Source organism: Pseudorca crassidens, chromosome 19 (genome assembly GCF_039906515.1).
Source record: "Pseudorca crassidens isolate mPseCra1 chromosome 19, mPseCra1.hap1, whole genome shotgun sequence".
Lineage (NCBI taxonomy): Eukaryota > Metazoa > Chordata > Mammalia > Artiodactyla > Delphinidae > Pseudorca > Pseudorca crassidens.
The window spans coordinates 54,665,706-54,677,438 of NC_090314.1; the positions used below are offsets into that span (position 1 = coordinate 54,665,706).

Genomic DNA, 11,733 nt, shown 5'->3' on the forward strand with positions numbered 1-11,733 from the left:
ACAGGCTTCAGGCACGGCGGAGAGTGGCCACTTCCTGGATCGTTCCTTATTTTCTAAGTGTCGAGGCTAGAGGCGCTCAGTATTTAATGAGTATGATGACAGTTAGAGGGACAGCCCCCCACCGCCCGCCCCTGGGCCTTGGAAGCACGGAAAGGTTGAGGCCCCGCTGGCCATAGTGTGCGTCAGCTGAGCAGTGTGCCCGTGCGCACCTGGGCCCGACTGTAAGCAGATGTGGCCAGTCTTCTTTGAAACAAAACAGCTGATGCTAAATGCTGGCCGCAGGGAGGCCTGGAGGGACGGCTCTCAGCCTCTGGGTGACTTGACTCCACCAGGCGAGGACTGGTGCGGGGACTGGTTTCAGTGTAGCTGGGAACTCTTCGGGGCCTTCTTGACTTTGCTCCTCTAGCCAGGGAGCAGCAGCCCTGCTCCACCGGGACGAGTCTCCTGGCAGGACATGGGCTTTGCTTCCCACCCCCACTAGCAGGGAAGAGTGGACTGAGCCACCCCCAGACTCTCTTGTCCTGGTCTGATCAGATATACATGGAGTCAGGGGACCGGCCAGCATGGAAAACCTAGGGCAGGACAGTGGGCAGATCTGCCGCCTGACTCGCCAGCTGGGCCCCCCAGTCTTCCCTCCTGGGGCAGGGCTGGGGCACTGGCCAGACCCCATTTAGATGAGATTCTTGTCGCTCCCATCCTGCTTTTTTGAGGACTAGCAAAGCTCAAATTCTTTCTAAAAATCTGGGGGCTCCCCGGCTTCACGCCTGTCCTGAGCACACGCTGTGTATGATTTCAGTGACCTGGTGCTCAGCACAGGAAGGAAAGCGGTAGACGTTTTTACAGGCCCAGGGTGATCCAGGGGGCTGCGCAGCCTCTCCCGAGAGCCACACGCCCCTGCTTTCTGGGCAGACCTGAGGATGTGGAGGGACATGGGATTTGGAAGAGAATCCATCCCTGAACAAGTGCACCCTTGGCTCGGAATGGGCACAGAACCAAGGCCGGTTGAGCGACGGGGAGTGGAGAGAGGGAGAAACCTCTGCCCACTTCGGTGGCAAACATGGTTTCATTTAAACATCTTAGTTGGCCTGGGCAAGAGTGACAAGGGCTGCAGTGGGCCAGCCCTGGGTTCCCTGCAGGTGGCAGTGAAGCCCAGCTCATGGGCTCTGTTGACTGAGGCTTCACTCTGCTTAACACTTCAGAGGACTCAATTCATCAGTCGGTCAGAGGGGCAGAAATTTCCACTTCAGGAAATAGACTCGCAAGGTTTGACCAGGTGTTACTATTTGCTGAAGAAACAAAGGATCCACCCAGGTGGGTCTCCGACTGCCTCTGTCATCTGGGGTCCCAGACAGTGAATTGGGGCCAGAGCGACAGGTGGAGGCACCCAGGACTCCAGAATTGGCAGAGGGAGGGGCCAGGGCCATCCGAAGCAGAAGTACAGCCTCTCTGACTGCACGCAGGAGAGCTGCCAGATGGGACCTAAGGGAGGTGGGCTTGGGTCATGGGCTCAGGACTCTGCTCCATCGTGGATTTCTACTAAGAAGACTCAGTTCTTGGGACTGGAGGTCATCCCAGAAGATGAAGCGTTTCTTCCCTCCTGACCTGGTATTTATAGAAGATTCCAGAGGCCTAGCAGCAACGTTCAGACGCAAACATCTGTGCTGGTCATGTGATGGTGGACCAGGGATGGAAGGCGACCCATAGTCTCATGGAGAGTGTGGAGAACGGGCCCCCAGGAGGAACAAGGCCCCAGAAACTCTGTCCTGGACACCTCCCGGCCAGCCCAGCAGTGGGGCTGTTAGAATCTGGACTTGAGACATGGAGCTGGGCTGGGGGTGTGCTGCAAAGATAAGACCCTGATAAGCTGAGGGGCCAGGGGCTGGGCCTGGTCACGTGAGCTGACCCCACCCTCACTTCCTGACCACCTGGAGCTGGTACAGGCTCAACTGGCTGGTTTCTACCCCCAGAGCCTCAGGTGGGAGCAGGCCTTCACCCGTGCGCCTGGGTCTCTGGTGGGAGAGGATGACCAGCCTGCCCACCTGCAGAGCGGGAGAGGCTGGGGGCCAGGGAGTGGCCAGGAACGTGGGCCTGGCATCCCACAGCTCGTCTGGCTCTGCCACTCTCCAGCCCTGTGATTCAAGGCTGCCACGCCTCCCTGAGACTCCATTTGCTCATCTGTAAGATGGGAGGCCGTGACACCTTCCTCGTCGGATGGGTCTAGGACAGTGTGGTATATGGTAAAGTGGTCAGAGGATGCTAGCTGTCCTTCTCATTATCCCTAATCCCAAGGCCCCTCTTCCCCACCTCCTCCCCCCGCAGCCCTCCCACCGGCTGCTTTGGGGGAAAACAGACAGAGGATAGCAAAAGCAGGACTCAGCACTGAGAAAGGGAGCCCCTCGGGAGCCCCGACCCAGGACAGAGATGGGCAGGAGGTGAAGGAGGTCGCCGTGGCTGAGGCCAAGCTCCTTTACGGCAGCCTCTGACCGTCCTGGAAGGCAGCCAGGTGCCCACATGAGACAGCTCCCATGAGATTGGGCCGTCAGGCACTAACGTACCCAGGCCACCAGCAGCCCCCATCCCAGCTGGGGGCCTATAGACGTTGCATAATAACGCGTTCCACTTTCCCTCCTCGTGCTCTCCTGCAGACACTGCAGACCCCAAGCTGCTGGGGCCAGTGCCCCAGGACAGGGAGGGCCTGGGGCAGGCTGGGGAAGGCCGAAATGCGAAAAGAATCAAGACACCGGGAGGATCGTCAGCAGTGACTGGGTCTCTGTCAGGGAGCAGAAAGCACTCAGCCAGTGAGGCTGCAGCATCCCAAGAGGGGCCCAGGGACTGTGTTCCCGCCTAATCCATCTACCCTGACTGCAGACGGAGGGGTCCCGCCCGTCCTCTGCAGTGGCCACGGCCTCGGAATGTCCCAGTGTGGCTCATCCTGGAGTCCTTGGGGTTCCCAAGCATAGTGTGAGGTGGGGAGACAATGGGGAAGACAGTGATTGGGTTTCTTTGCTTCTCTTCTAGGTTGGAAGCTAAATCCGGTGGTAGGGGCAGTCTATGGACCCGAATTCTATGCGGGTAAAGGCTGGAGCTGCGGCGCGGGGCTGGGGCGGGCCTGGCCGGGTATTGGGCGGTCATTGGCCAGTCGTCCTGGGTGGGAGGACGTGGCCAGGGGCGTGGCTAGGCGGGGACGGTTTTCGGGTGGGCGTGGCCAGGCCGAGGCGTGGTGGGGCGTGGCCATGTGGGCGTGGCCAGGCGGGATGTGTGGCCCGATGCGGCCGTGGTCAGGCCCCAGCCCTCCTGCCTCCCCTCCTGCCTCCCCTCCTTCCCTTAGCCTTCCCTCTCACACTGTCTCCTCTCCGACGCCCTTTCCTGCAGTGACGGGGTTCCCCTACCCCACAACCGGCACAGCTGTTGCCTACAGGGGCGCGCACCTACGGGGCCGGGGCCGGGCTGTGTACAATACGTTTCGGGCTGCGCCGCCCCCGCCCCCCATCCCGACTTACGGAGCGTGAGTACCTGGGGCGCACAGGCAGGGAGGCTTGGAGAACGGCCCCGGGAGCGTGGGGAGGGGGGCGTGGTGCAGCCAGAGGGGCTAGGCAACCTTTCCAGCACTGTGGCGCGGGGGTGGGGGGCGGTGGGAACCCCAAACTTCACACAGCAGTCGCTTCCACATCAGTACACCCACCTCCGCCCTGCCACCGGATCTCAGGGTCTCTGGCATGTGAGGGATGTTTAGAGCCCCAGCACCTTGCCCGATGCCTTAATGGGTGGTGGTCGGCCCTGGAGCTCAGTGGGCCTTCTCTAAGCCCTCCCTGGTCCGTTCCCCGGGGCCCTCCGACCCTAATGGGGGGGATACAGCTGCCTGGGGTGGAGTAGGGGAAGGGGAAGCAAGGTGGGCCGACGGGCCCCTGGGTTTGTGGGAGAAAGGAGCTGACCAGCAAGGGTGTTACTCTATTGTTATACCAAAACAGGGCACTGGAGCAAACGCTTGTTAAAATGCCAGTCCCATGGGCAGGGCTGGCACCCTGCCCCCTCCCTCCTCAGCAGACACCGGAGCCGGCCTACCCCACCTCTCCAGCGTTCCCACCACTTTCTTGTCCGTTTGCTTCCAGGGTCGTGTATCAGGATGGCTTTTATGGTGCTGAGATTTATGTAAGTGTAGCCCCGGGGGAGGGAGGGTGGAATCTGGCGTTTCGTATGTCTCAGTGAACAGTCAGTGTCTCCCACTCCCAGCCCCACTCCCCCCACCCCCTCCCGTCCTGGGAGCCCAGGGGGCGACCTCAGCACAGGTAAACCTGGGTTATCTGTGCTCAGGGTGCGAGTAGCAATGGATCCCCCAGCAGCCCGATGAGCCAGGCGTGTCTTCTCCGTTTCACAAGGTGTCAGTTGTATGATGGGGACAGTGGGTGAATCTCCCATATCCCTAACAGCATTGGGGTCACTGAGTGAGCCCCCATAGGCACCTTGTGTCCATTGCAGAGGCCAGAGAGAGACCAGGAGGTAGAGGCTCCAGGGCAGACCCCCTTGATGGGGTCCTGTCTCCTCTCTTCTTTCACGGGGCTGCACTTACTGCTTCCTCTAGCTCGGAGCCCTTGCTGACGACCCCCACCCCCACCCCACACAAGACCTCATTTCCATCCCGGGTGGTCGCCTGTAATTCAGCAGTCCATTGGTCAGGGCTAAGACTTGGTCTGAGTTAATGCCCTTTGCCCTTGTCCCATCCCAGTGTCCAGGATAGCACCGAGCCTCCATACCCATCAGCATCAGAGTCAGGGCTGCGCTGGCCTGGTGGCGACTCTGTGAGCACCTACCGTGTGCCAAAGCCTTGAACACAGCCAGACATATCATTGATGCTCACCCGTGTGTGTTGAACGCACAAATGGACGCATCAATGAATGAGGTGAACAGAAACCCCACCTTGAACCATGCCACGAAACCAGAAGCCAGGTGCCCCCAGGCCTGCACCAGCTGCCCCTCACCTGGCCAAGATGAAGGTTGAAATGCTGTGTCCAGCCCACTAAGCCCGTGTGCCGTGTCCTCCCCTTACCCTGCAGGGAGGCTATGCCGCCTACAGATACGCTCAGCCCGCAGCAGCCGCGGCCGCCTACAGCGACAGGTACCCGCGGTGGGCGGGGGCGGGGAGAAGATGGATGGGTCGTCGGGCTGGGCTGGGACAGACAGGAACCCTCACCCACAACACTCAGGGCCTGGGGGTGCCTCCCTTTGGTGGACACAGGGTCTGGGCAAAGGAGAGCAGGTCCATGTGAGCTTGGAGACCCCAAGCCAGCAAGCCCCAAACTTCTGTAATCACTTCCTGCCTGCAAGAGAGGGGAGCCTCGGGACCCCCTGGTTCTCTGGTAGCGGACAGCTCCTCTGATGCCCAGCCCTGGAGGCCTAACCCCCCTCCCCAAGCTCTGGAGGCCCGAGTGAGAAAGGTAATTAGGAGCGTTTGCTTCTGCTCGGGCACGCCTCTGACGCTTCTCAGCGCTCCCAGGCCTGAAACCCTTCAACCCCGAGAAAGAAAGGCAGAGTGTGTGCACCTTGGGAGCAGAGGCCTCTGCCCACCTGGAAGCACACCCAGAGGCCCAAGGGGGGTTCTCTTTTATTTTGAGGGTAGGTCTTGTGGGGGGGGCTGGCCTGTCACCTTTCCCTGTGGGCACTCGGCCTGTTGGCTGCAGGGCTGCAGGCTGGGGAAGCGTGCGGGCTCCAGTACCGGCCAGGCGGTGGGCGCTTCGTGGAGGACAGCCATCGCGTGCCGGCTCTGGCCTGGGAACTGCCCAGCCCTCCCTCTCAGGGGCAGGCGGCACCCTTGGACCCACACCTTCCTCGCAGCCTCACACTGTGTCTCAGCCTGTGGGTCTTGTCGGGGGTGCAGCAGGCCAGCGCTCAGGGTCAGCACTCGCTGGACGTGTTCAGAGGGTGACCGGCTGTGTTCCCTCCAAACAGGCAGGAAGAAGAAGGGGGCGTGCAGGGGAGGGAGGGGCCTTGGGGCGCCGTCTGGGAGGAGGCAGGAGACCTGCTGGCCCCCCAAATGCCCCGTTGCCCACACCCCACCCCCTGTGCTCACCTCCCCAGTTATGGCAGAGTCTACGCAGCTGCTGACCCCTACCATCACACCATCGGCCCCGCGGCGACCTACAGCATTGGAACCATGGTAAGGAGGCTGGGGCCTGGCTGCCCTGAGCCGTGACGAGACGGCTCGCGCTGCAGCCAGGTGTGTGGCGGGGGGCGGGCGAGCGGGCAAGCCCTTAGGGGAATGACCCAGCCCTCGGCCTGGCGCCTGGAAGACAGAGGCCTGGATTTGAGTTGGAGGAGGACTTGCCCTTTTGTGCCCTTGTGGAATTAGAGGGAGGCAGGTCTGCCCAGACAGTCGGCTGCCCAGTAGTGACGTCTGGTCGTCTGGGAAGCATCCTGGTGCGGCCCGGTTTTCTGAGCCCTGTAACGAAAGTCCCGTCCGGGCCTTCCATTCCCCTCACCAGGAAAACCAAACAAAACCCTCCGGCAGAGGCTCCAGAGGCAGGCAGGGCCTCCACTTGCCCTCATGTGGGTGTGTCCGTGCCATGGCCCCTCTGTGTTCTGTCACCCCCTTGCTGTACCTTTTCTCACATCGAGGTGGGGAACAAGGGCTACCTGCTGTTTCTCACCCAAGGCCCTGCTCCATGGCCCGTCCGTGGCTCCGGCTGAGTTTGCAGGCCCTCTCCTGGGGAGACGGGGCCTCTGACCACGGGCCGGGGGCGGGACGGAAGGGGCGCACTCCTGGGCTTGCTGAGGCCGGAGGTGTGTGGGCCAGTGTGTGTGTGTGTGAGCGTGTGTGTGTGAGCGTGTGTGTGTGTGTGTGTGTGTGTGTATGGCCAGCCGTTGACACATACAGCCCAGCTCACTCTGTACCCCCAAATCTGCTTGCAGTGGACACCTACCTCCCAGGCCCATCCCACCCCCAACCCCAGGGGGTGTTACTGTCGGTTTTTAGCTAGCTTGGCATCCAGCATCAAAGATGAAAACATTTTTGCGGGGGTCAAGAGGGAGGAGGTTCAGAGACAATACGGATTTTTTTTTCATCTCCCTTGTTTTTGATTACTCCCTCCCAGTTTTTGTTTTGTCTTTTTTGATGTTTAACGAGCCTCAGATATCCCAGGCAGCCTGCGGTGACTGCTGGCAGCCATGGGGCCCAGGCCTCAGGGTGGGGGCCCACACCCACTCCTGGATGGAGGCCCCAGAACCGTGGCTTGCAGGCCCCATGGCTCCAGGATCGTAATTCACAAGGGTTCCCTCTTGTGTTTCCTTTTATTGATTTTTTTAAGATTTTCTGTTTTTTCCCCAACTTTCCTTCTCTGCCACTTGCCACTTTCTTCCTTTTTCTGGGGAAACTGGTGGGTAGGGCAGGAGGTTCCTGTGCGGGCCTCCCTGACCCAGGGGAGCCCAGGGGCACCGGAGAGCAACAGTGCCAAAGGCCCGTCCTCCCAGCAGGATGGAGGAGGCGCAGGGGCCCCAGGAGGCCCCACGGAGCTGGGTGAGCAGATGCAGCCCCTCCTGGTAGAGCCGAGGCCCTGGGAACCCTGACAAGAGGTCCCTCCGCCCTCCCGTGCCTGGAGGGGCTGAGTCCTGACCCCGGCAGCCCCGCTGGGCGCTGAGGAGGTGGGGCTTCTGCTCAGCCCTGCCCCCCAGATTACAGATGACAGAGAAAGCGGGCAGGGAAGGGCCAGGCCTGAGCCAAGACAGTGGCCGAAAGACATCTCAAGCCTCGTTATCCAGAAGCACTGTGGCTGGTGACCCCAGCACCTCCCTGACCCCAAGACCACCACATCGGAAACAGGCCCAGGGCCCCTCCTGCTGCCATGACAACCAGCGCCCATTCTCCCCGAGGCAGACCGTGAGGCGGGCAGAAAACGGGATTTAGCTATTTCTCTTTTTGCTTTTCCTTATTTTTTTTTCTTTTTGCTTTTTCCCCCTCTCCCAAAAGGCGGTACTGATTGGCTGTTTTTCATCTTTGATGTTGCAGGCTAGCCTCTGCCGAGGAGGGTACAGCCGCTTCACCCCCTACTAGCAAGAGGCCCAGCCCCTAACAGCATTCACACTGACTGCCTAGTACACACCAAACCCAGCAGTCCAAAACCAGGCACAGCCACCAGGAGGACAGTGCGCCCCTCCCGGTCAGCGACGCGCGCCGCTGACCTCTGCGACTCTAAGTCCATAGGTTTTACCTCCGGCCAACTGGTCTCCCCGCCACGATGGCGTGTGTGTCTTTGACCCTGGTCACCCCCGTATGTCTGAAACCTTGGTTCCTATTTTGACTCTGTTGACGTTGTGTGCCCCCCCCCCGAACCATTTCAGGTACAGTATGCACACAGTGGGAGGGGCTAGGCTGGCAGAAGACCCCTCCCCGAGAACTAGCAATAGAGCCCGAGAGGGCCATGCCCACTCCCCATGCCCCCGGGCCACAGAGCCACGGAAGATGCCAGCCCGGCCTCCCCAGGAAGCCACCCCAACCAGTCTGGGCCAGAGCCCCGGCCCCTCCCCTGGGGTTCAGGAAGCAAGGGGCTCCCGTCTGTCTGCCTCAGTCGGTGGGTTCCTAGCCTCGACAGTACTCCTCCCTCCCCATCGTCACCCAGCTAATCACAGGAGTAAGTGTCTCTGCCCTCTGTCCCCATCCAGCTAAACTAACATTTCTGATTAAACTTTATTGATGTTTCCTGCTGAAGTTGTCACAAGTCGTGCGGGAGCCCCACCAGCCTCAGGGGTTCCTTAGTCTCTGTTATAAGAAGGGAGAGCGTAGGGAGAAATTTCCCTGCCCCAGAGCCCAAAAGCGGTCCAGCCCTGCAGCGCCCGAGGGCCCTCCGCTCAGCCCGTCTGCCTCACCGCCCACAGTCTGTCCTCTCCAGCCACAGTCTTGAGATGGGGTCCCTGCCAGCCTGGCACCTGGGTCTGTGCAGCGCCAGAGTGCAGCACCATCTCCCCTTCCCCAACCTGAAACGTTCTTATCCAGGTACATTTCCGGGGGGGGAGTCTGAGTGAGAGAGCAGGGGAGGGTGGTGCCCGTCCTCCGGACTCCCTGGCGGAACAGTGCCCAGCGTCCACCTGCCGTCCCGAGAGGCCTGGGGCTTAGCTCTGCTGCAGGGCTCTGGGGCCTGCAGGTGAAGCTGAGACAGCCGCGGGAGCTTTTGGAAGTTTCATATGCGGCCCTGGTACCTCTGCGACAGGAAAAAGTGGCAAGGACCAAGGAGGCCCAGGTTTCCTATGTGCCAGAGCTGGGCTTCCAGGGGTGTGGACGCAGCTAGAGGGTGCAGGTCCCCGCCAGCCAGGGCGTGAGCCTCCGCCGACTCCACCAGCACATCTGTCCTGGCTGGTGGAGTGGGCAGGTCACACGCAGGGTGCCCAGCCAACTCACCACCACTGCCCAGAGCACCTTCTCAGCTGCCTCATTCCAGACCCCCACGTGGCCCATGCAGCGTCATCCACCCACCACGCCCTGACCTCTGCCCTCATCTGCGCCGAGCAGCCAGACCCTGCCCACCCAGGTCTTAGCAGAGTCCACCAGCTGCGTCTGCCAGCTGCGCTCATCCCGGCTGCCCTGTTCTGCCCCCACCACCGGCCGTGCCCTCTCTGCCCTGGAGGCCGGAGGTCTGCATTAAATTCCCTTACGCAAGATGAGGGGGCTCCTGAAGCTGGGAGTGGGGCCGGTTTGGGGGCGCCTCCTCTCTTCCCTCCTGGCACCCGGGGTCCCGGGTCCCGCTGCCCCGGCAGCACGCCTGGCCGGTGCTCCTGTGAACTGCAAGTCGCGCCTTTCTGTTTCTGTTGTAGTGAAAGCTTCCACCGTTTCCTTCTTGGACCATGAAGGGCAAAAACAAAAAAAACAAAAAAAAATCACAAAACAAAAAACAAAACAAAAAAAGATGTTCAGATCCAAGCAGCAAAACAGCCAACCAAACCGAGAAGCACCCACCGCGTCCGACTCCGCGAGCCCGCGAGCCATCGCACCGCAGCGAGGGAGCAGGTCCGCGGCCCCCGGCGCCGGCAGCGCGCTGGCAGGAGGGAGGCGGGAGGGGAGGGACTCCGTTTTCTACCACGTCTTCCTTCCGGGCCCCACTCAAGGCAGCGTGGGCCAGTGGCGAGCGGCTGCAGGCCCAAGCAGGAAGAGTGGCCAGCAGGACTCGACCTTGGCTGCCGACTGTGCCAGCGGAGGGACGGCTGGGCGGGCGCGGGGACGGGGGCTGCTTTTCATCTCGGGGCTTCGGCTGTGCCCAGTCACCCTGTGTCTTGCGCTCTGGGCCCCGGCTACCCCTCCTGCCACGCCACCAACACCTGTGTCCTGCGAACCTGGGGAGGAGTTTGCAGCCACTGGAGGCTGTCCAACCAGCAGCCCTGGGGTCTGACCTCAACACCAAGGGCTGATATGTTTCCAGAACTACAGGGCACCCAGGCCCCCTCCCTCCACATGAGGGGGCTCTGGCTGCCCAGCCAGGGGTGAGGGCCTTGAGGCCGAGGTCTTGTTCTGACTGGTCGTTTCTGGTTCCCTTTCTGGAGGAGGCCCTGGGCCTGGTCCAGGAGAGAGAAGGTCAGCCTCACGCTGCAGCTGGGAAGAGCCCTCTGGCCCCTGCCCTGCAGGGCCCAGTCCTGCAGAGAGGAACAGAGGGACGGGCCGGCACCTGGCTGCACGGCGAGGGTTCGGGTCACGGTGCTATGGGTCTGGACGGCACGTCCAAGCAGGGAGAGCCAGGGGTGGGGGAAGGCCTGGGCGGTCCGCAGCCCCCTCCCCTGCTCCCGGCTCAGGTCCTAGAGTCGCGGGGGCAACAGACAGCAGGCAGCAGGGAGGAGCCGCTGGCCAGGCAGGGAGAGCTGGAGTCGGGGGAGCAGCAAAAAACAACAAAAGATGTAGGCTCCCAACATGGCTCCACTGTCTCACGAAACTTTAAAAGGAAAAAAAATACACCTCACTTTATATTCAGCATCAGCTCCTGAAGCTACTGAGATGAGGCTCCTTTTCTATTCCCGTTGTACATAGCCCCGCCCTGCCTCCGGCTTCGTCCTCTGTACAGGCCCCTCCACCCTCTGCTGTTCTCGACCCTTTTCTTGCAGCAGCTCCACCCCCGGCCCTGCGCCCTCCCACCCCTCTCAACCCCGGGACTGCAGCCAGGCCCCAGGCTTCCTTTCTTACCATTCTGTATGCTTCCAAGGTGTGACCATTCAAATCAACCGCATTATTATTATTAAGATTATTAATAAAGATTTTTCTTCAAACCAGGACAACTCTTTTTGATTTGCCAGCTCCCGGGCACAGAGGGTAGAGGGCACAGAGGACCAGGACGACCACTGTGGGTGGCCCCAGGATGGGCAGCTCCTCCCAGGAAGCCAGATGGCCAGAGGGGAGTCAGAAGACCCTATGGGAGACAGTCTAGAGCCCCCATGCTCTCCTCCAGACTGCCATCTCCCCATCCCGTCCCAGGAGTCTGGAGGCAGGGCTCACACGTGCTCCCCGCAGCCTTGCCCTGTCTACCCTGCGAGCAAGGTCTGTGACGTTACCAGCAGAGTCTGGGGCAGAAAGGCCCCCCGGCCCCACCGGCTGCTGAGTGGTGGCCACTCCACATGTGTGCCTGATGACCGGTGGGGCAGACATCTGAATACAGGAGGGCCGGCTGGGCAGTTGAGGCTGGTGCCCTCAGGGATCTTGCCCATACCACTGGCTCTGCCTGTGCGCCGGGGCCCAGCCGTGGTCCCAAGGAAAGGAGCTGCCTGAAGGTA

At 61.2% G+C, this 11,733-nt stretch overlaps 1 protein-coding gene across 9 annotated transcripts in view; it reads left to right on the top strand.

Moving 5' to 3' along the window:
- Positions 1–11,235, top strand: part of RBFOX3 (RNA binding fox-1 homolog 3) — a 448,026-nt gene extending 436,791 nt beyond the window's left edge. For 6 of the 9 annotated variants that reach the window (XM_067716017.1, XM_067716016.1, XM_067716012.1 and 3 more), the window contains 6 exons: positions 3,019–3,072; positions 3,373–3,505; positions 3,969–4,149; positions 5,052–5,113; positions 6,073–6,151; positions 7,997–9,789. In XM_067716017.1, the coding sequence (XP_067572118.1) occupies positions 3,019–3,072; positions 3,373–3,505; positions 3,969–4,149; positions 5,052–5,113; positions 6,073–6,151; positions 7,997–8,041 (554 nt within the window). In that variant the 3' untranslated portion in view covers positions 8,042–9,789. The other 3 variants (XM_067716020.1, XM_067716019.1, XM_067716018.1) reach the window with 2 other exon arrangements.
- Positions 11,236–11,733: the final 498 nt, after the last annotated feature.